The sequence below is a fragment of the Xiphophorus hellerii genome, chromosome 7 (genome assembly GCF_003331165.1).
Source record: "Xiphophorus hellerii strain 12219 chromosome 7, Xiphophorus_hellerii-4.1, whole genome shotgun sequence".
In the NCBI taxonomy this organism is placed as follows: domain Eukaryota; kingdom Metazoa; phylum Chordata; class Actinopteri; order Cyprinodontiformes; family Poeciliidae; genus Xiphophorus; species Xiphophorus hellerii.
In genome coordinates this window covers 18008729-18033218 of record NC_045678.1, presented here as the reverse complement: position 1 = coordinate 18033218, position 24490 = coordinate 18008729, and the positions used below count along the sequence as shown (strand labels likewise).

Here is a 24490-nt window from a genome sequence, read left to right as displayed (position 1 = left end):
AGTAGTAGTAGTAGTAGTAGTAGTAGTAGTAGTAGTAGTACAGCAAAAAGAAACAAGCAGAAGCGCTTGATGTCAAATATTTTAAAAATTGACACATCTCCGGGGTACTACCTCAAATTGGTCAGAAGATGTCAGAGTTTGACAAGTTACTCTTTGTATTTAAACAACGCTGTTGCATTTTGTGGTCGCATATCCAGCATTTAGCTTAATTTGATGAAGAATCAGTTGAGTTTGTCTGTGAGAATGTTTTGCATTAAGGTCTTGACCCAAAAGGCACGTGATCGCAGATTGTAGACTTACACATGAAATAAGCATTATAAAAGAAGTAATGTACGCATCATCTACACAATAACCCATACTGAGTGTCATTGTGACATTTTCTATTTCTCAATTGGTTTAGATTGATAGACCCGTAGTATGATATTTTTATTACGCTCACTGACAGGACTATTACATGACATTTGAACGCACCAATCAGTTGCTGAGGAGCTGATTGAGTCTACTTCCCTACACTGGGATAGTTGAAGGGAAGCGGACGGACGGCGGTCGCACACGGATATCTCTTCATCAGGCGAGTCGGATCTCCCCGACAGAGACCTCCGAGACGCAGCGAGCCCTCCGTTCCTCCATCGCGTCTTGCTGCAGGGAGATGGCCGGGATTCTGGCGTGGTTCTGGAACGAGCGCTTCTGGCTCCCCCATAATGTGACCTGGGCTGACTTAAAAAACACAGATGAGGCGACGTTCCCGCAAGCCGAGGATCTCTATCTGGCTTGTCCTCTGGCTTTCTGCATCTTTATGATACGGCTGGTTTTTGAGAGGTGGGTTCTGAGCTGACGGGGCGAATGAAGCAGGTGGTGATGGGGATGCGCTTTTGTTGTGTCGATGAGACGTCGCGCCGCTGTCCGCTGTCTGTCCCCCCCCCCCCTAAACAATGCCATCTTATCTGGCTAGCTCACAAATCACCACGGTTCATCATCCTTCTTCTGCAGGCCTGCAGCGTTGTTTGCCTTTGATGCCTCTGTCAGAGCCGACTGACCGGACCTAACCTGTCCCTGCACACCAAACCTGTTTTTTCCACAAAACAAGAAATAGGCTCCTAACTATTGACGTGCTTTTCTTCTTATTTCAGTCGAGTTGTGCTTTAAATGAATTTTGCCTGTGTTTGAGTTTTATTGTAGAATAATAAGAATGTCTCATATTGTGTCGATCGCAGCAGTTATAATCATAGAAAGTCACCGAGGCCTCACAGATCTCAGTAAAACGCAGAGCCGAACCAAGATTACACGGGGCCCAAAGCAGAATTTTGTCAGGTGCCCCTCTTCCAGTTAAGCCCATTATCCACACCCATCACAGAATCACTAACACTGTTTGACATATTGTTATATTGCTTAATGGGCAGCTAAAATGTGTCCCACTCGAATGGGTAGTAAGTCATAGCGCATAAAATACTGTCTATGCATCCCAATTGGGTTGTATCCATAAATCCATCCATCTATTCATTCATCCATCCATTTTTTATTCCTACTCCTTGCAGTGTCACAGGGGGCTGGTATCTTTCTCCAGCAGTCATTAGATAAGAGGCAGTTGTTATGGCGGTTGACTAAATCAGCTAAAATTCAAATGGATATTAAGAAAATTATTTTATCAAGACCCATAAGGGTCCAAATTTTAACCTTATATAGGTAGTTAGTGGGATTATTATGGACAGCCCAGTCTGGGATTTGTTTTCCATACATCTCTTGCAAAGACAAGCTCAATATGTAGTCTACATTAGTCATGAAATAATTAGAAAAGGAAAAAACTGTGGATTCATATATTTTGCAGATTTTCCAGCACAAACACTCTCAGGAAGGTCACGGCCAACATGAGCTGTGCATACAAGCAACCACAGACAGTTGTCAATTATTTATTAATGATTAATTATTACTTACTTTATTACTTCCTTTCTTTTTTATTTTACTAAATGCTTGTGTATGTTATAATCAAAAGGTATGTTATATTTGATATGGAGCATATGGCTCAGCTGTCAGGGTATTAGCACATTAAAAACAAAAAATATTTTATTTTCTGTCAAGTGAACCAAGATTACGTTTTCTGTTGCTTATCACCATGTCCAGTTAATGTGTAGTGTGCGTTCCTTGTGTTATGCAAAGTGTAACTTCTGTTAAAAAAAATAACATGGCTGATTTAGTAGAATTAGAAGTCATTTCCACTGTTTTCTTAATTATTTTAGAATATTCTATATAGTTTTCTTCAAAATCATACATATTTCAGCTCTTTCCACAGTAAAATAAATAGGGTAAATAAATTGTGGATATATATATATATATATATATATATATATATATACATATATTTAGATATTTTTGTAGTGATAGTGGTCATAGAAATAAAGTCTGTAAAAGAATAGATATTAGCTAAGATAACACATTTGCTCATTTCTGTGTTTCAGTTTAACAAATACATAGGTATATTGTATATTTTAACCAAACACAGCAGAGAATTTTAATGTGGGAGTTATGGCGTTCTGCCAAGGGTACCATTCTGTCTGTGGGTGGCTCCGGCACTCTAAATGATGCTGAAGTTTATATAGGATTAATAGCCTTTGGATAAAAGACTATTAAATGGTTTAAAGTACCTTCAGTCTTTGTTGCTCTTTCATACATGAAGCATTGTTTTGAACTCTTATGATGTGTGTTTTCTTGCAGGTTTATTGCAAGACCATGTGCAATGGGCCTGAAGATCCAGGCCAATGGGCCACAAAAGGCACAGCCCAATGCTATCTTAGAGAAGGTTTTCACTGCTATAACCAAGGTGATGATATGTGCTTTTATGTTTGATTATAATATGTTTAATAAATTTGTTCTGCATCAAAAATATTAACCCAACACATGAGGTGCTTTAATTTTTTTTTTGCTAGCATCCCGATGAGAAGAGGCTGGAGGGCCTGTCCAAGCAGCTTGACTGGGATGTGCGCACCATCCAGCGCTGGTTTCGACAACGGCGCAACCAGGAGAAGCCGAGCACCCTCGCCAGATTCTGTGAAAGCATGTAAGACATATCACTCCTAAATTAGCCACATGTCAACTATATTGCAGTGAACAACACCCAAGTTTGACTAAAAACAAATGACAGATTCGTAACCTGCCAAAGAAATCTTATCACAGTTGCCTGTGTATCTGCCTAATGTCGATTGCTGCATCAGTGCTTCGCCTTGGCTCACTGACAAAGCTGATGTATAAGTCAGGGCTGATTTGAATAGGCTGTGCTGCTTTGCCATGCATCAATAAGAAAGGCAGTGACAGTAGTAAAAGCAGGGACGATTGATAACCTTATCAGAGCAGGTTTTCATGCTTACTGAAAGTTCCCTCTCATGCCTTGTGCAGGTAGAGCTCAGTTTTGTGTCTGCCTGAAAGGGAACAAGAAAAATGAATCACTTAGACAAATTAGAGATGGTAATGGGGAGAGCTTAAAATGTCAGTTTGAGTTTTGGAAATTTTATAGTGAAGTCTACATCCTTGAAATTTGTCTGCAAAGTACAATATCAGGCAACATCCAAGAATGTTGGGTACAGTTTATATTTTTCAGGTGTAAAAATAGAGCTGTCTCTCTTTCACACCTGATTTGACTAGCAAGAATTTAAATTACTTTTCTGCAGGAAAATTTAGTCATGGGACTAATTGCTGGTTCATTTGTCATATTTCATGAGTTGACTGGCATGATCAGAACCACAATCCTTCATAAGCTGTTTGTATGTATTTATTGGTTTATTGAATTCCCATAATACCCTAAAAATACTCTACTATTAATGGAAATAAACAGACATGAAGTGAGTTTAGTCCATGAGTAAGAAACTGATTGTTTACTGGTAGATAGTGGAAGTAAAATGGGGTGAAATGTCATCATGGAGGGATGAGTTGGTAAAGGGTGAAACTGACCTGGAGCCTATGGTTTGCCTTGGTACCATTACATGACCCACAAAACAAGACAATGCAGCAATTCAGAAAGAAGTAAAACCTTGTTTTTCATCCATGCTCCACGAGGTTTATTCAGTATAGGGTCAGAGGTCAGTTGGTGCCTATCTCCAGTGCTCAATGAACTGGTCTCTGTTCTACCAAAAAGCCATTGATAGACTGGTTGTCACAAAGGAAAGACAACCATGTATACACACATACACATTGAAACCTGTGGACAGTTTAGAGCAGCCAAATAACCCAAAATAGATTACACTTCAAAAAAAAGTTGAACCGTAGCATGCATGGAAAGAACATGGAAACCACGTAGAAAGTTCCTGATTAGGATTTGAATCCAGGACAATCATGCTGCAAGGTAACAGTGCTAACAACTATGCCACTGTGTCCCTCTGTATTGTTTACAGGCAAAATACAGTTTTTAAGAAATGGTTAGGGAAAGGCAGTCTCATTTAAAACAATAAAATAACATAGAATAAGCAAACAGAAAACTCTTTACAACTTCTAAAATCATGAACGTAACTCAAGGGATGCATCCGTAAACTTTGTAAATAGAAAACTGTAATTCTATTTTGCACTTTGCCACTAGCACCATAATGAGAAAAATAAGCAAAGGCACCAAAAAACTGGAAAGTTTTCAAAAATTTTAGAACTAAAAATACAATTTAAATTTTTTCATGTTTAATAATCTTTAGATTTTATGTGATTGCTCTTCAGAACATATCCAGTGGATATCTAATAATCTCTTTTTTTTTTTTTTCCTTTTGGCAAACAGAAGTTGAAATGCTACTTTGGCCTTTTAAGTGAGAATCAAATGATGCTTCAGTTCCAGTTAACCACTTTCATGCTGTGGGTTAATAGTTAAAGCCATTTGATAAGAAACCCACTCAAGATTCGAACAAAGAGCTGGCTAATCTGCAGTAATGCGTTTGCCATCAGGGAGATTGTAGTTACTTAGCAGCGTGATGTTAAAGGCCAAAGAGCCAGTTTTGTTGTCAGAGCCGAGTCATGTCTGACACCATCGGAGCAAATCTGACAGTCTGAGACACAGGGAGCCTCGCATCCCCTGATCCGCCTGAGGCTGCTGTTCTCTCAGGAGAACACATTTGACTGATTAGACCACTGGACTCGTGTTACAACATCACAGAGGATTCTCAGAAGACAAAAACATGCGCTCTCTTGCTCAAGAAGAAACTGGAATTTTGCCCCTCTCAGCTTTTCAACCATGCTTTCTGGCGGTTAAAGAAACAACTGCGCGGACGCTGTTATCTGCAGCGTAATTAGCATTGCAGACCTCTGGGCTTTGCAATAGTTTGTCCAGGTTGTCTGCCTCGGATGTTGCGGGTCTCCAGACGAGGTTGGCTTCAGTCCCTTCTGCAGCAGTTGTGCTGTAATTAAGCTCTCGTGCCCAGCTGTCCCAGACTGATAGGATTCTTTGTCTCTCCGTTGTGTGGACCGCTGATCTGTTTTGTATTCTTTTCATTATGCAAACACACAGTGTGTAGAAAGCATGTTTACTGAGAAATAATGATGACTGCATAGAGCTTTTGTTTGGAAGCTTTTGTCTTTTCTTACCCCAAATATACAGCAAAAAGAGTAACTAAGATCACACTTCTATTTTGAGAAAGAAACCTAAAGTGGGATAGCTCCTAGAATGAAAATTTCAGCTGGATTAAAATAAATAAAATTAGATGATGAAAGTGAAGTTTTTACAGTGAGGTTCTACAGTTCATCTTCTCTTCAGATTTTCCTTATTACGACAAGATGAGTGTAGGCTGGGTGTCCTCACCGGCTCCAGTTGCTGAACTTCTCTTTCTCTATCACTATCGTCTTTGCTTTTACAAGGAGTAAAGAAATGTCATCACCTCAACATGGGTTTTAGTCAATATAGGCAGTGGGGGGCTTTTGTTGTGTGTTTTCTGTTGCATATTTAAATATCCACTTAAGGGGGATTTGGCGCTCGTGTGTTGTAAACAATGTAAACAAAATAAAAAAAGTTAATATCTAAAATCATTATTTCTGACTGGGTAAACTTAAAGAACCACTTAATAGTTCTTGACATCTAGGATAAAATTTAAAAAAAATAGTATGAGATTTTTTTTTAATCCTTAGACTGGCCAAATCGGAACTGGATTATTCGGCACTAAACAGAAATTCTTTAAAGCACAGTTTGAATTCTCCAAAACTGTTTCTATTTACGAAAGTACAATTAAGGAGCAATTGAAGTTTTCTTGTTTTTTGCCCTATGCCCCTTTCAGTTGAGACAAAAACAAAACAACTACAAGATATTGATTGGTCGAAGCTGTAGTAAGTTTTTCAAGATTTATAGATTCTTTGAAATAGTTTGAGACATACACTGATCAAAATCTTAAGACCAGTCAAAAAATTGCAAGAATTTGCATTTTGCACTATTGGATCTTAAGAAGGTTCTAAGTAGAGCTTCACAATGTTAAAAGAAGAAATCAGCGTAAGAGACAAAACCTTTTGAGCGGGGAATTAATTGAAAACTGCATTTATACTCAAACATGATTTTTTCAGCTGATCAAAAGTTTAAGACCATAGCTCAAAAAAACCCGAAAACCCCCCAAAACAGAAACAAAGTGTCAAAAAAAAGGACTCAGTATTGAGTAGCTCCACCATTCTTGTTGATGACTTCAAACAATCGTTTAGGCATGCTTGATGCCAGTGTTTCTAGGAGGCTAGTGGGAACGTTGCTCCAAGTGTTGAAGATGGCTTCACAAAGGGCATCCACTGTCTGGAACTGATGTCCATTTTTGTAAACTTCCCTTGCCATCCATCCCCAAATGTTCTCAATTGGGTTTAGATCCGGGGAACATGCAAGATGGTCCAAAAGAGTGATGTTATTCTCTTGGAAGAACTCCTTTGTCAGGCGGGCATTGTGAACTGCAGCATTGTCCTGTTGAAAAACCCAATCATTACCACACAGACGAGGGCCCTCAGTCATGAGGGATGCCCGCTGCAACATCTCCACATAGCCAGCTGCTGTTTGACGCCCTTGCACAACCTGAAGCTCCATTGTTCCATTGAAGGAAAACGCACCCCAAATCATGATGGCGCCCCCACCACTGTGCCGTGTAGAAAACATCTCAGGTGGGATCTCCCTGTCATGCCAGTAACGTTGGAAGCCACCAGGACCATCAAGGTTAAATTTTTTCTCATCAGAGAAGACAACTTTCTTCCACCTTTCAATGTCCCATGTTTGGTGCACCCTTGCAAAGTCCAAACGGGCAATTCTGTGGCGTTGAAGAAGACATGGCCTTTGAAGACGTTTTTTGTTTCTGAAGCCCTTCTCTCGCAGATGCCGTCTGATGGTTATTGGGCTGCAGTCAGCACCAGTAATGGCCTTAATTTGGGTAGAGGATCGTCCCGTGTCTTGACGGACAGCCAATCGGATCCTGCGGCTCAGAGCTGGTGAAATTTTTTTGGGTCTACCACTTGACTTTTTTGTTCCATAACCCTCAGGATCGTTTAAAAAATGCAAAATGACTGTCTTACTGCGTCCAACCTCAGCAGCGATGGCACGTTGTGAGAGGCCTTGCTTATGCAGCTCAACAATCCTACCACGTTCAAAGTCAGTGAGCTTTTTTGCTTTTGCCATCAGGAGGTCTTGACAGTGTAAAGACTTCACAGAAAATGACATGGAATCCAGATGTTTGCACAGCTTTTGGCTTTTAAAGACTATGGTCTTAAACTTTTGATCAGCTGAAAAAATCATGTTTGAGTGTAAATGCAGTTTTCAGACAATTCCCTGCTCAAATGTTCTTGTCTCTTGCACTGATTTGTCCTTTTAACATTATGAAGCTCTATTTAGAACCTTCTTAAGATTCAATGGTGCAAAATGCTAATTCTTGCAATTTTTGGACTGGTCTTAAGATTTTGATCAGGAGTGTATTTGTGAAACCAAAGACACTGTCTGCTGTTTAGAATAAAAGGCCATTACCATTTTTTTACTTGTGCAAATCAATTCCCTAATAAATTAAACAAAAGATAAAAAGCTGAGTCATGTGAAAACAAACCATTAACTGCCAATCAATACTCTTAAATCCTTCGTGGAGAAGGTAAAGTAAACGAAGCAGCATCAACTTTTATTATTTTGTTCCTATCATTAACCAGAATAAGTGTGTAATTGTCTTTGCCCCTGTTTTAGCTCTTGGAATAAAACAGTTCGGCCTACTACCAGGAACAATTTATTGTTTGGATATGTGGTTATTTTGAAGGGACAGCATTTGTCTCATAGCATTTCAATAGGCCTTGTTTATTTTCTGTTAGTAAAACGGTATTTAAACAATATTTTGCAATTTATTTATACCATAAGGGGAGTTCATCATAGCACAAAATTGTCACTGTTTACACTTAACAAGCATCCCTCTGTTGGGTGCTAATGCTTGATAATTAAATGACAAATCATCATTTATCTCAACAGCAGGTTGTGCTGTCTGAAAAAGTGTCAGCAATTTCGACAAAAAAAAAAAACACCGGTGTTTGACTTCAGAAACTCTACTCAAAGAATGCTGTTGTGAGTCATTGGGATATTTTTTTGTGCATGGCAGCATTTCAGCCACACTTAAGACTCTCGCAGGCTCGATCAACCAGTTGCCATGCAACAGTCTTTTACTATGTGCCAGGTACGCTCGTTAATTTGTTTTTACAATACTTTTGATCATGCACATCAAGCAACTAATGATGCTTTCCCATAGGATGTATGTTGTCTTTGTAATTATTTGTCTGCTGTTTGTTACAACTGGCTTACAACTGGATATTTCAAACAACCACAGAAAAGGACTAGATTTTGCTTATATGGATACATTCTGATAATATAGATTCATGCTCCTCTTCATTGAGTTATTGAGGGTTTCAGGTCTAACTGAAGTCAGCTGGAGCATCTGTGTTTGAAAAAATAAAAAGGAAAGCTATGTTTCTACTCTCTCATCCACCTATATATATATATATATATATATATATATATATATATATATATATATATATATATATTTTTTTTTTTTTTTTTTTTTGGGCAGAAAATCCTGTGTCCTTGTTTCCCAGTGGGATTAATAAAATATTTTTCAACTGAATTTGATTGATTTGAATGTAGCCTGCATGGTTTTAGCTGAAGATTTGCCTTTGCTTGTTGGATAGTTTTAAATTCTCATTCTCCCTTGCTGACTGTTAAGAGCCGTTTTCATAAAGTAGGCACGTCTTCCTTGTCAGCAAGTCTTTGATCACAGCCGTGTCAGCTCCAGCAATATCTTCTTTGTAAACCTCAGAGGCAGGACTCCTAATCACATCACTGTGCAGAAACTAAAGTATATGCAGGATTATTTAAAGCACAGAGCGGGGAAGGTTGGAAGCAGACCTAAGAGGAACACGTCACCGATTGTCTGCACAGGACAATTATCTTGTGATAGAAATAAATTAATGTTGTACAGCACAACTAATGGTACAAGATTCCTTGAAATCTTAATATTTCCACATTTTTAGTCTTTACTTGTGAAAATGAACCTTCTTTTTGATTCAACATAGATTTCTCAACAAAAAGATTGTAAATTTCTAATTAAAAAAGAAGCTAAGAGAAGTGAAATATTTCACCTGCAACTAACATGGATTTGCAGGTAAACATTCAAAGGCTCAAAAGAACTTGTTACAATTATTGTAGTGTCAAGGTCATGATGGTCTTGACAGTCTAATCATAATGTAGCTGCAATTTACTGGGAGATTGAGTGATTAATTGACAACAAGTGAAGAAAAAAATGTATAACACTGAATATGTTTTCTTCTTATTTACTCCAGGTGGAGATTTACATTCTATCTGTATATTTTCACCTATGGAGTGCGGTTTCTTAAAAAGGTAAGCTTCTTTTAACCCCCAGTCTTTTAATGTAAATGGCACAGCTAGAAGTACATACAGTGTTTTGCAAAAGTAATCCCACCCCTTGAACATTTTCATAATTTTGGGGATCATTCCTTAAAATCCAATGTAATCAGTGTGTCATTTAATCTCAATATATATGTTTTTAAGGCCCTCGGAGTTTTGCTAGTGAACATTAGTGAACAAGCAGAACTATGAAGATCAAAGACTGCAGCAGACAGGTCAGGGAAACGTATAAAATAAGGTTAGATTATAAAACATTCATTGATCCATCCATTTTCTGTACACCCTTGTCCCTAGTGGGCTCATGAGGGGTGCTGGTGCCTATCTCCAGCGAACGTTTCAGGTGAGAGGCGGAGTACGCCCTGGACAAGTCGCCAGTCTGTCTCAGGGCAACACAGAGACAGACAGTACAAACAACCATGCACACACCCCCTCACACTTAGGGAGAATTTAGAGAGATCAATTAACTTGACAGTCATGTTTTTGGACTCTGGGAGGAAGCCGGAGTACCCGGAGAGAACCCACGCATGCACAGGGAGAACATGAAAACTCCATGCAGAAAGATCCCAGGCCAGGAATCGAATCCAGGACCTTCTTTCAGCATACAGCACCTTGCTGTGGGAAAATTTTACTTCAGCAGGGACATGGAAGCTGGTGTGACTTGATGGAAAGATGATTGGAGCTAAACACAGAACAGTGATGTTAGAAAATTTGTTAGAGGCTCCAGAAGACCTCAGACTAAAAATGTTAGAGATTAATCTTCCTGCAGGACAACAACAATAAGCATACAGCTAGAGCTACAAAAAACTGGTTTAGATCAAAGATTATTTAAGCTTTAGAGTGACCCTGTCACAGCTAAGTCAAATTGAGAATCTGTGGATAAACATAAATTACCAGATACTATTTACAGAACTTCTACAGCCAATCTGAGTAAGTTTGAGATATTTTGCAAAAGCTGAATGTGCAAATCTGTTAGAAACATACCCCAAACAGCTTGCAGCTGTAATAAGTAAATATATTGTGACTTTTTATATGACAATTGATACAAAAAGTCTTTGTATCTGAAGTTTTAAGTGTGATAGGCTTCTAAAAATGTCCTCAATAATGCATAATGTCTATTAAAAAGTGTGCAAAAGTTAAAATGTTCTTACAATTTTTATTTTGTTCGGTAAAATAGCAATGATAATAAATGATTCTTCCAGTAATGTTCTGTTGCCAGTTCAACTTCTCTGACTGCATTAAATATTTTTAAAGCATTATTACTCACATTTGGTCATTTAAAATGTTGATTTTTGCTACAAACTTTAGCTTTTTAAAAGTTCTTTATGTTTAGTATTAGGGCTGACAATTCCTTGTTCTTTCTTGTTGCATTGTTGCACCAAAGCATCTTCTTTAAATAGGTGCATTCTCACCTTTAAAAAGCTGCAACAATATTTATCAGAGCCTCCCAGTACTCCTAGTTAAAAATCTGCCAGGTACTGATTCTGCTGAACGCTAAGAACAAAAAGCCACGGGAGATAAATCTGAGAATGAGTCAGCTGACTGATTATTACTGAAAAATAGAGCTCAGGAGGTTTCACATATTTCATGCATATATTCATGAAAGTGCATACATAATAGCAATCACGGCAGGAGCTAAGAGAGAGTTGGAAGAAAAAGTCTCTGAGACACAAGTTGCATGACGAAGCACTTTGTGAAAAATAGCTCACTCCCCGGCAGTTGGTGCTGCAGGCGCCAGCCTCCAACCTCCGTGGGATTTATTAATAGAGCAGGTCTGGAAAGCAGTGCAGGAGAACTAAACTCAAACACAGTGATGGGTCACAGTTTGCTTGTAACACATTTACTCAGAATTTAAGTGTAGACTCCAATGGCTCTTTAGTTCAGCTTTTTTTCCCATCAGAACATGCAGTGTAATCTCTTTGTCTCATTCACTGTAGTTTTATTTTTTAGTCCTGGATTACAGCCACTCTTACCTCTAGTAATAGGGACATTTTAATTAAGGTCAAAAATGTTTATTTGATTCTTTCCTTCAGACTCCATGGTTGTGGAACACTAAAGAGTGCTGGTACAACTACCCTTACCAGGTAAAAGTTAAGAAAAATCTTCCAACAACTTTACAAAAATGTATCTCCTTCTGGTTAAAATGTTCTGAGACATTCTCCTTATATGTATGCAGCCTCTGACTGTGGACATCCATTATTACTACATACTGGAGCTGTCCTTCTACCTGTCTTTACTCTTTTCTCGCTTCACAGACATCAGGAGGAAGGTAAGGATGACTACAGCATCACTCAGAAAACATTCCTTCTAAAATCACACCTATAATTCACTTTAAAATGAATCACTATAGAAAATACCATTGTCGTCATAAATACCAACCTCTTCTGACTCACTGTTCTTACATAGAAACAATTATATATAGCCTGTCTGGCCTGAAGTTGGTTTCCTGCCTTACTCATGTGAGAAACAGCAAAATATCAAAAATCCAAAAATCTTGTGATGCCCAAAAGGTTCTGCAAGCATTTCCTAACTGATACCACTGACATCGTTTTTATTTTGCAGCTGTTTGCCTAATATATATTTAGCATCCTTCCATTTTTTATAAAATCCTTTACAAATGTAAAAGTTCCACACTTTTCAAGTCTAGAAATACGTGAACAAACCACCCGTTTTTAGGTGTAATTTTGTTTTGAGTCATTAAAAATATGATCAAAATTAGGCACAAAGGTTTTGGTTCATAATATTTTAGAACAGACAGAATGATTACAGTGTTGTTAGTACGTCCTAGCAGCTGAAACCAAATAGAAAAACCTTGTAACATTGCTGTGGTTTCTCAGGCATCGTGTTTGAACATCCTGCTTATACTCAAAATAACTTCACTTAGTACTTCTTCCTATACTGGATAGTGTTGTTGTTCACAGGACCTCCATCCATCCATCCATCCATCTTCTTCCGCTTATCCGAGGTCGGGTCGCGGGGGTAGCAGCTTCAGAAGGGAGGCCCAGACTTCCCTCTCCCCAGCCACTTCTTCTAGCTCCTCCGGGGGAATCCCGAGGCGTTCCCAGGCCAGCCGAGAGACATAGTCCCTCCAGCGTGTCCTGGGTCTTCCCCGGGGCCTCCTCCCGGTGGGACGTGCCCGGAACACCTCACCAGGGAGGCGTCTAGGAGGCATCCTGACCAGATGCCCGAGCCACCTCAACTGGCTCCTCTCGATGTGAAGGAGCAGCGGCTCTACTCTGAGTCCCTCCCGGATGACTGAGCTTCTCACCCTATCTCTAAGGGAGAGCCCAGCCACCCTACGGAGAAAACCCATTTCGGCCGCTTGTATCCGCGATCTCGTTCTTTCGGTCATGACCCAAAGCTCATGACCATAGATGAGGGTGGGAACGTAGATCGACCGGTAAATCGAGAGCTTCGCTTTTTGGCTCAGCTCTCTCTTCACCACGACGGACCGGTACAGCGCCCGCTTGACAGCAGACGCTGCGCCAATCCGCCTGTCGATCTCCCGCTCCCTTCTTCCCCCATTCGTGAACAAGATCCCGAGATACTTAAACTCCTCCACTTGGGGCAGGACACCCCCCCTGACCCGGAGAAGGCACTCTACCCTTTTCCGGCTCAAGACCATGGCCTCGGATTTGGAGGCACTGATCCTCATCCCGGCCGCGTCACACTCGGCTGCGAACCGCTCCAGCGAGAGCTGCAGATCACGATCTGATGAAGCCAAAAGGACCACATCGTCTGCAAAAAGCAGAGATGAGATCCTAAGGCCACCAAATCGGATCCCCTCAACACCTTGGCTGCGCCTAGAAATTCTGTCCATGAAAGTGATGAACAGAATCGGTGACAAAGGGCAGCCCTGGCGGAGTCCAACTCTCACCGGAAACGAGCCCGACTTACTGCCGGCAATGCGGACCAGACTCTGACACCGGTCATACAGGGACCTGACAGCCCGTATCAAAGGGCCCGGTACCCCATACTCCCGGAGAACCCCCCACAGGGCTCCCCGAGGGACACGGTCGAACGCCTTCTCCAGGTCCACAAAACACATGTAGACTGGTTGGGCGAACTCCCATGCACCCTCCAGGACCCTGCCGAGGGTGTAGAGCTGGTCCAGCGTTCCACGACCAGGACGAAAACCACACTGCTCTTCCTGAATCCGAGGTTCGACTATCCGACGGACCCTCCTCTCCAGGACCCCTGAATAGACCTTGCCAGGGAGGCTTAAGAGTGTGACCCCTCTATAATTGGAGCACACCCTCCGGTCCCCCTTTTTGAACAGGGGGACCACCACCCCAGTCTGCCAATCCAGGGGAACTGCCCCCGATGTCCATGCGACATTGCAGAGTCGCGTCAACCAACACAACCCTACAACATCCAGAGCCTTAAGGAACTCCGGGCGGATCTCATCCACCCCCGGGGCCCTGCCACCGAGGAGCTTTTTAACCACCTCGGCGACCTCGTCCCCAGAGATTGGAGAGCCCAACCCAGAGTCCCCAGGCTCCGCTTCCTCAGTGGAAGGCATGTTGGTGGGATTGAGGAGGTCTTCGAAGTACTCTGCCCACCGGCCCACAACGTCCCGAGTAGAGGTCAGCAGCACACCATCCCCACTATAAACAGTGTTGGTGCTGCACCGCTTCCCCCCCCTGAGACGCCGGATGGTGGACCAGAATCGCCTCGAAGCCGTACGGAAGTCTTTCTCCATGGCCTCTCCAAACTCCTCCCACGCCCGGGTTTTTGCCTCAGCAACCGCCCGAGCCGCATGCCGCTTCGCCCGCCGGTACCCATCAGCTGCTTCCGGAGTCCCACAGGCCAAAAAGGCCCGATAGGACTCCTTCTTCAGCTTGACGGCATCCCTCACCGAAGGTGTCCACCAGCGGGTTCGAGGGTTGCCGCCGCGACAGGCACCGACAACCTTGCGGCCACAGCTCCGATCGGCCGCCTCGACAATGGAGGCACGGAACACGGTCCACTCAGACTCCATGTCCCCCACCTCCCCCGGGACGTGTTCGAAGTTTTGCCGGAGATGGGAGTTAAAGCTCCGTCTCACAGGGGATTCCGCCAGACGTTCCCAGCAGACCCTCACAACACGTTTGGGCCTGCCAGGTCTGACCGGCTTTCGCCCCCACCACCGGAGCCAACTCACCACCAGGTAGTGGTCAGTGGACAGCTCCGCACCTCTCTTCACCCGAGTGTCCAAGACATACGGCCGCAGATCCGATGAAACGATGACAAAGTCGATCATCGAACTGCGGCCTAGGGTGTCCTGGTGCCAAGTGCACATATGGACACCCTTATGCTTGAACATGGTGTTCGTTATGGACAATCCATGGCGAGCACAGAAGTCCAGCAACAGAACACCGCTCGAGTTCAGGTCGGGCGGGCCGTTCCTCCCAACCACGCCCCTCCAGGTCTCACTGTCATTGCCCACGTGAGCGTTGAAGTCCCCCAGCAGAACAAGGGAGTCCCCAGGAGGAGCACTCTCCAGTACCCCCTCTAAGGACTCCAAAAAGGGTGGGTAATCTGAACTGTCGTTCGGCCCGTAAGCACAAACGACAGTCAGAACCCGTCCCCCCACCCGTAGGCGGAGGGATGCTACCCTCTCGTTCACCGGGGTAAACCCCAACGTACAGGCGCCGAGATGGGGAGCAACAAGTATGCCCACTCCTGCCCGACGCCTCTCACCTTGGGCAACTCCAGAGTGGAAGTATGTCCAGCCCCTCTCAAGGAGACTGGTTCCAGAACCAGAGCCGTGCGTCGAGGTGAGACCGACTATTTCTAGCCGGAACCTCTCGACCTCACGCACTAGCTCCGGCTCCTTCCCCACCAGAGAGGTGACATTCCACGTCCCAAGAGCCAGTTTCTGCAACCGAGGATTGGACCGCCAGGGTCCCCTCCCTCTGCTGCCACCCATCCCACACTGCACCCGACCCCTTTGGCCCCTCCCACGGGTGGTGGGCCCATGGGAGGGGGGGCCCATGTTTCCTCTTCGGGCTGAGCCCGGCCGGGCTCCATGGGTAAAAGCCCGGCCACCAGACGCTCGCCATCGTGCCCCCCCTCCAGGCCTGGCTCCAGAGTGGGGCCCCGGTGACCCGCGTCCGGGCGAGGGAACACCAAGTCCAAAGTTTTCCTTCATCATTGGGGTCTTTGGGCTGCTCTTTGTCTGGTCCCTCACCTAGGACCTGTCTGCCTTGGGTGACCCTACCAGGGGCATGAAGCCCCAGACAGCATAGCTCCTAGGATCATTGGGACACTCAAACCCCTCCACCACGATAAGGTGGCAGCCCATGGAGGAGCGGGCTGCTAAGAGGTTCACAGGACCTCTTAGCGCTAAATATGGTGCATTGACTGTATGGGGAAAAATAGGATTTCTAATTTAGGGCCAATCAAGTTGAGAATCAACTGATCTCTACTAAAATTAAGAAAATTATTTATTGTCAAGAAATAATACCCAAAAAGGTGCACAGTAGCATGCTGTAAGTTTATATTACCCCATTTTTAATTGAAGTTATTAACTTTTATCATTAATAATATCACCTAAAGTTTTACTTTGTTAGATATCAGGGCTTGAATTCAAATATCACAAAACAATGTGATCATTTGTGATAAATAAAACATTTTGTGACTCCTCTCTTTCTCATATGCTATTACGGTGCTTCTGACTTTGCCAGCTAGTATTTTCGTCACTAGCTGGCTCATGTTTGCGTTTCTACAGGCATCATCAAAGACGCACAATATTTTATTGGCTTGTAAATTTACAAACCATCCATTGAGATTTTACAAATTAAACTGTGATGATGCAATATTTGCAATGTGTTCTGCCACTCTGGTAGCTAGACAATATTGTAGTTTGTTATTTTTTTTAAAGTTCAACTTGGTCAGTTCACCAACTCATAGCCTCTCACATCCATTTTTTTTATTATTATTTTATTGTATTTTTTGTGAAATTGGCAACACTTTTGGTTCATTTGTTGTTTGCATGTATCACAGTCATGATTGTTACTCCTTCCTCTGGTTCATCCACATCTCTGCCCTCTGCCCTTTCCATCAAACTCTCTGCACTCAGAGCAGACTCCATGATGCCATGCTGTTTGCCTCCACTCTGTCATCTCTCTGTTGACTGTTGGCATGTGTTTCTGTTTTTGTTTCTCCTTTCAGTTTATTTCATGCACAGCACTAGACTGAGGAGGGTCCTCTGCATCTCCTGCCAGTTCCAGTATGTTTCTCCCTGCACACTCTTGCCTTCGTTTTCAGTCTGCATCTTGTGTCCATCCTGTTCCTTTTCATCCTCCCTCCTAATTTACTTAACCTTCTATACTGGTTCTAATTGCTTACAGCTAAAACCTTCTGGTAGCTAAAGAATTGCAAGGTCACTTATGCCCATGTCTCTACGTGCATTTTCATTCACATGGAGCTCCATTTAAAGCTATCCCAAACTTATGGGGTGATACTAAGGTGGTACTACAGGCTGATTTTATTATTAAGTTACAGTAATGTTCAGCTCAAGTCCTATTTGGTTTCTAATTTCATTTTATTAATTTTTTTTTTTTTTTGATTTTAGGGTATTTTGTGGTAGTAATGCTACAAATAATCTTGAGTGTGAAGTCATAACCATTGGAAAACGTCATTGAAACTAGTCACGTTGCAAATGCAACTTTGATGTCATTTATTGGAATTTATTGTAACAGATGAACATAAAGCTGCAAATTTTATTGTGAAAAAAAATATGTCAAATGTGTGAAGAAAAATGTGATAGGTTTTTGTTTCATGGCCCCTTTTACTGAGTTGTATTCTAAATAAACTTTCCATTTACCTTCAGAAATTACCTACAATAATTGGTAAACAGAACAGTTTGTGTGTGATTTAACCTTCTGTGAAGGCATCAGAGGTTTGTTGACAACACTGGTGAACAACCAGCATTATGAAGAGCAAGGAACACAGCATACAGGCCACCAATGAAGTTGTGAAGCTGTTTAAAGCTTTAAACATGACAGCAATTTAACTTTAACCATCTGGGCTACTAGCAAAATGCTACATGTGGCTAATGATGCACATCACCCAACATACATCATGTCAAAAAAACATGGTAGCAGCATGATGATGTGGGGGTTCATCTCTTCAGCGGGGACAGGGAAGCTGGTCAAGGCTGGTGACAAGATAGATGAAGCTAAAAACAGAAAATCCCAGAATAAAAATGGTGAAGTCTAAGATGGAGACTCACCTTCCAGTGGGCTCATGACCACAAACATATAGTCAGACTCAAAGCTACAATGACTAAAAGCTAAAATGGTCTAGTCAAACTCTAAACGTAAAAACATATAAATGAAGAAAGAGGAGTTTCCCCTGACGAACTGTCACGCTTAGTTACCAAGCAGAGATCGGTGATTTTCACTTAAACAGTACTTTATTAATTCTTGCAAGAATGAGAACAGCAAGCATGTCCAGTGTCTGTTAAGACTGGTCTGTTCTATCTAGACTTTGAGTCACTACCTACTGATATTTGGGTTATCACAGAGTTTCTCACAAGGAGTCTGGGAACTGACATTTCTGGCTCATCATTAGGACGTTAACAAAGATCTTTGAAACCTTGAAAATGCAGGAGCTTTCCATTCTTATCTAAACCCTTCCTAAGTTCCATTAGGGTGAAAACACAATGAGCCTCACATTAATGTGGCTACAGCTAGAAGAGGCAAAGTAAATACCTTTTTGTGTTTTACAAACAAAGAAGGAGAAGATATTTTCTAAAATTCCACTAAACTAACATCGTTTGGCTATTTTGCAAAGAAGAAAGGACAACATAAAAAAAAACTAAGCTAAATACTAATGCACACCAGTTTTCAGGTTGCTTTATTAAACATTTTATAAAGCACATGCCATTTTCTTATACTTCACAATTATGTCCTGCCTGTGTATACTTCAAATCCAATAAAATACATATGTTTGTGGATTTAGCAAACTTCAAGGACTGAATAAATTTGCATGCTCTGCCAAACTCAAGTACAACAATTTGCAGCACAAATGTTCATAAATCTGAAGATATGAAAAGTGCATTAGCTAGTTCTATTTAAAGGCCATATGCAGTGATGTTTAAAAATACTTTCTGTAGATGCCTGATATTTCCTTGGCAACTGTCTCTGCAGGATTTTCTGATCATGTTCCTGCATCACGTGGCAGCGATCTCTCTCATCGTATTTTCTTATGTGAACAACATGGCACGAGTGGGAACTCTGGTTATGTGTCTACACGATGCAGCCGACGTGCTGATAGAGGTGAGACCCTGCCAGAAGATTAAATGTTGTAGATGGATGAGCATCTGAGAAATGAGCTTATGTCAACAGCAGGGTGTTCAGAGATATGTTCATTACAATAGACTGCAATCCATGTGTAAATCCTGACCCTGCTTTGTGGCTCACAGTTAAAAGGCAAAACGTACAACACTAAGCATGTCCCTTCATCTGTCAAACAAGGTGGATCTCCTTTTATGTCAATTATGTGATCTAGCTTGGTGCTTTCAGATTAATATGTACTGGTTGTATTGCTCAAGGAAGCAATAGGATGATTGCAGATGTATTGTTTGTATCTTTAACAGCATTTCTTAAAAATGCATGTAAGTGAAGCATTATGTTATTCACACTTGATTGTTTATGCTAATTGGAGTTTCTAGGAGGAATTAGTTATTCATGACTTTGTTCCTTCCTGCAAAGATCAGTTTCTTATAACTGTTAGAAATTTGAAAGTCAGGAGGACCTGCCCTTCAGGTAAGGCAAATGTGTGCTGATCGTCCTACAACAGGACATAGTAGCTACAAAAACAAATGTATAAACTTGACCATATTCACAGTCAGAGAAAGAAGTTCAAACAATGTGGGTGAGTGATAAACACAAGCTGTATCCATGTTCCACATTCATCTTCAGCTTTATCTGTTTAGCTAACTTCAATATTTTTGGGGGTTTATTTTTTTTCTAGCTGTTTTGTTTTATGTATCTAGACGGAATGAGATTTATTTTTGACTCATGCTTTAGGAAAAGAACCTTCTATCTGTTGCATTGTCGGTAATATTTGTGGTTTTTGTCTTTCTGGTTTTTGTTTTTATTCTATTCCAGGCTGCCAAGATGGCCAACTATGCCAAATGTCAGATACTGTGCAACCTCCTGTTTGCAATGTTTGCAATTCTTTTCATAACTTCCAGGCTGGGAGTTTACCCCATCTGGTAAGAATTATTTATTTTCTCTGTGATCCAAAACTAGCATCTCCGTTGATGAGAGACTTAAGTACAGCGGTGTTAGGTGCCTGCATTTGCACACAGTTCAGTAATCTTACAGGCAGCCAGAGCTTCAAATCCTGAGCAGCCTCAACTCAACATGTTTTAGTAGCTCATGTTCGAAAATGCACATCAGAGCCATCAAGATCTCAGTCCTTTTTTTTAAACTCCTTTCTCCACAATGGTTTGCGATTTGGACAGATTTGTGTGAATGTTGTTGCTAAGTAATAGTTACTATGGATACTACAGCTTTAACCTTTCAAAGAAAGAAAAACCAGCTCATGAAAAGCAAATCATTGTGGTTCTACTCTACCACTGGAGACAGAACCAATGAATTCATGTGATTATCGAAACATCAAATAAGTGTTTATTTATGGAAACGTATTTCTGTCTGGGGGATTTTTTAAATATAGTCTAACATGTGGCTAATCCAACTTCATTTTTGTTTTGGAGAAAAAAGCAATTTTAATTACGGTATTTTTTTTTTTTTATTTCCACCCAAACAATTGTCTAATTGCATTCCCCTGAAAATGCTGATTAAAACTGGCTCAAGATATTAGGAGATCAGAAATCTAATTTCAGCCCTTGAATACACAAAAGTCATCTTTCAGTCAGCAGCAGCAGCTGTGCGATCAGGACTTCATTAAATGAATGTAGGCATGATTTACATTCTGGGTCAGGCAACTAAATTTTTTCCACTTTTGCTTCTAATAGAATCTCTTAATCTTTCTCCAAATGCTATTTATGCTATTTTGATGCATGTTTAAAATTCAATCTAAAGACAGAATTTGAATGACTTATTTTATATAAGAAAGCCTTTGTGGCATGTAAATCAGTTTTAAGCTATTTAGACCTATCTGAATCACTTAGTTACCTGTTTTTGATTTCAAACTGTCATGTAATGATTCTGCACTATATTTTAGTCAGTTCCTCCATTGCACCATTTTTAAAGTTGTTGCCATGACTTCAGTATCTGGAGGATGGCTCACAGGCTGCTGTTTGCAAGGAACAAACCAGGGATGAATTGAACTCAGATCCTCAACATAACATTTAGTTGCTGTAAATAGAGACTGCAGATGATCTCTTTGTATTCATTAGCTGTTTTGATTAATTTTGTGTTGCTTGTAAATCTCATTAGATTAAAATGTTATTAAAATATATAGAACTAAATCAATAATTCCTTTCAAAATCAGAAATTTACATGTTAGATATATGCATTTCAAACATTTATATCTTATATTTTTATGATTATGTCTTACAGCTAATGAGACCCCCAAATTCTTTTTTTTTTAAATAAAATTACAAAACCATTTTTTTATACTGATTTCATGGTTGCACTGTAGTGTACACAATCTTGAAAAAACTTGCTGCCTTGACAGCTGCCCAGCAGACAGTCACTAAAACACTCCACAAAAAGGCTAGACCACAAAAGACCATTCCAAAAGAAACTGTCCAATCAGCATGCTATATTCAGCCATATTTTCTGGAAAGTTGACTAGAAGGAAAAGGCATGACCAAGCAAAAGAGATAAAGCATCAAAACAATTGTGACGCCAAGCATATGCAATAGTTTGGGGGAGATTCTGACATCAGTTTCAAAAGTCACCACATATAGATTCTCCTGAAATTGAGTCAATGTCAAAGGCATGTTTTCTGTAATAAAAAAAAGACTAAAGAGTTGCTCAGTCCTATTTTCAACTTAAGGAATTTGCATTTGAATTAGAAATGAAAGTCCCAGAGATTAGAAGGAAGAGTAGAAATTAAGAGAATCCAAGTTGATGACAGGATTATTGTCTGAGTTCTTTGTATCCAACATCTTATGTTTTTTTATGTAAGAAAAAGAATTGACCTTTTTAAATTTTCCTTTCAAAACGTAAAACTTTAACATGTCATTCTCTCCCTGCTGCTGAAGGATTTTAAACACCACTTTGTTTGAGAGTTGGGAGATTGTAGGCCCGTACCCATCCTGGTGGGTCTTCAACCTCCTTCTGGTCTTACTGCAGCTTCTTCACTCATTCTGGTCCTACCTCATAGTGAAGACAGCATGCAGAGCCATCTCCAAAGGAAAGGTGAGTCACCAGACTCTTCTCCTCTGCATCATTCCTAAATGTATGCTTCTTGTTTTATCATACTGTAAAAAAGTTTTCTATTAAGGTTAGTATTCTTGTGCTGTTTTTCCTGTGTTTTTCACAGAATAACTTTCTATTTTTAAAAAATGCAAAAAATGTCACCCCAACAATTACATTATTACATTCATAATGTTTAGCATCTGAATTTGTTGTTTTAATGTATCTAATAAATAAAGAGAAGAACTGTTGTACTTTTTCCTATCAAATAATATATCTATTCTATGTTCATACTACTTTGCAATCTTCAAGGTGGGGAAGTGGAATCCTTTACATGTAAGTAGTTCCACACAACTAAATGCATAACTACCACGGCTCAGTACATTCAGTATTTTTATTTATACTTAATATCTATTTCAGACTTGTACTGTATTTAACCATCAGATTCTTTTGATTAGTTATATGCCATTGCTCCATGTCTTTAAATTGCTGTGTATGGAATTTGTTTGAAAGTTCTCTGAATATAATTATTTCATATTATGAGTTCAAGCAATAGCAACGCTAAAATCAACATACATATTCTAATAACACTTACAATAGCATGCTAACACTTATTTTTGCATACTGGCACCCCATTTGTAGTATTCACACATATGATTGTGAATCTTATATTAGCCCACAAAAGCGCAAATTATTGTGCTAACAGTGACATTAGCATGCTAACATTTACTTTATCAATGCTGACACATACTAACTAAGGCTAATGGTTAAGAAAGGTTTTCCTAACAATAATAACAGAAAACGTGCAACAAAGGTATTAAAAAGTAAAAATGAGTTTTGAACCAGATCCCACTTATAAATTACCAGCAAACATGCTACAACAGTAAACTGTTGTTCTATGTTGGACATTTAATACTAATAGTCATGATAAAAAAGTAAACAAACGCCTTTGTCTGTTTCTTTCAGATCAAATGAAATGGCACAGTTAAAATGTTGTGATTTTGAGTTCAACAATGTTTTCAGATTTAGGTTTTTAAGTGCAAAATGCCTGTTTTTATTTATACATAATCAGAATGTTATTATGAGTGCAGTGAAACACCAGTAGGGCTCAAGTCGTCAAGTTCTTATTCCAATAAACACAATAGAGTGAGTGAGATCATTTCAACCAGCACCTGTTTTAATCTGTCAAAAAATATTTTTTAACAGTCACATAATATGTCAACCACATTTAAAGGATCAAATAAAAAGTGTAGATAAATTAAAGCTATAAATGATCATTTCATTTCTGCAGGTTTCTAAAGATGACCGCAGTGACATCGAGTCCAGCTCTGATGAGGATGACAGCCCTCCTCCCAGTCAGAAGCACCACAGCAGCACCACCAATGGGACCAACAAAAACGGGACCAATGGCTACCTGACAGGAGTCCCGTACCCAGACGAACACTAACTGAGCCGATATCATGCGAATGGAGCCATGCTGCAGACACTACCCACTTATCTGTGTGTCAGCATATGTATGCGTGTGTGGGAGAGTGACTTTAGACATATGGTGGAGACATGAGCATCTCATCTTTGTAAGTTATTGATAGATTTATGTGAATGCTGTTTTGTCATTGGTTCTTTATTAATTTTGTTGTGCAATTTATTTCTCTTCAGCTATATATTTGCATCAAACTACAGTCACTGGCAAATTTAGGGAATCGGTACAACACACTCATTTAGCCAATGAATGACAGCATTTCACTTTATGGTCAAAGCATGCTACATTAATTTACAGCAGTTTGACACACTGCACGGGGTGTTTTTCCCCTTAAGTTTGTCTTTTTTGTTATTTGATTTGGATGAACATGTTTACAAGTTTTTAGTCAGACATATTTTCTTCTTCTCTTTATGATGTCAGTGTTGACATAATCTTAAAACAGAAACAGCTGTGTTTTTCACCTAAACATCAGAGTATTAGCCGGATTCAGTTTTATCGCTACACCCCCAAAGACTTGCCAAAACCGTGAGTTTTTTTATCACTTACAAATGAATGATAATGTGAAGTTTATGCACATTTGGAAATACATTCTTCACTCAATATGTATATGAGATGTCAATAACGGTAGTATCTGTGTGTGCATCAGGTATGGCTAGATGCTGTATTCTTTATCCAATCATTTTGTTAGATATTCTCGTACATTTCTGGTTATCATTAAATTAAAGGCAATTTGTCCTCTCATGAGGTACATATGAGTTGTTTGAATAATTCAATAATAAAAAAATGCAATTATATCAAATGTGTCTTGGTGTGTATGTGCAAGAG

The 24490-nt window shown here is 40.4% G+C and overlaps 1 protein-coding gene across 1 annotated transcript; it reads left to right on the top strand.

Annotated features, from left to right (window-relative positions):
• Positions 1 to 46: 46 nt before the first annotated feature.
• On the top strand, positions 47 to 24459 carry cers6 (ceramide synthase 6). The gene is made up of 11 exons (XM_032567015.1): positions 47 to 819; positions 2710 to 2815; positions 2922 to 3052; positions 9781 to 9838; positions 11896 to 11946; positions 12039 to 12131; positions 19000 to 19128; positions 19963 to 20069; positions 22032 to 22188; positions 22498 to 22521; positions 23477 to 24459. Exons 1-11 carry the CDS (start codon positions 650 to 652, stop codon positions 23630 to 23632), a joined length of 1182 nt encoding a protein of 393 aa, XP_032422906.1. The 5' UTR covers positions 47 to 649; the 3' UTR covers positions 23633 to 24459.
• The last annotated feature ends 31 nt before the right edge of the window (positions 24460 to 24490 follow it).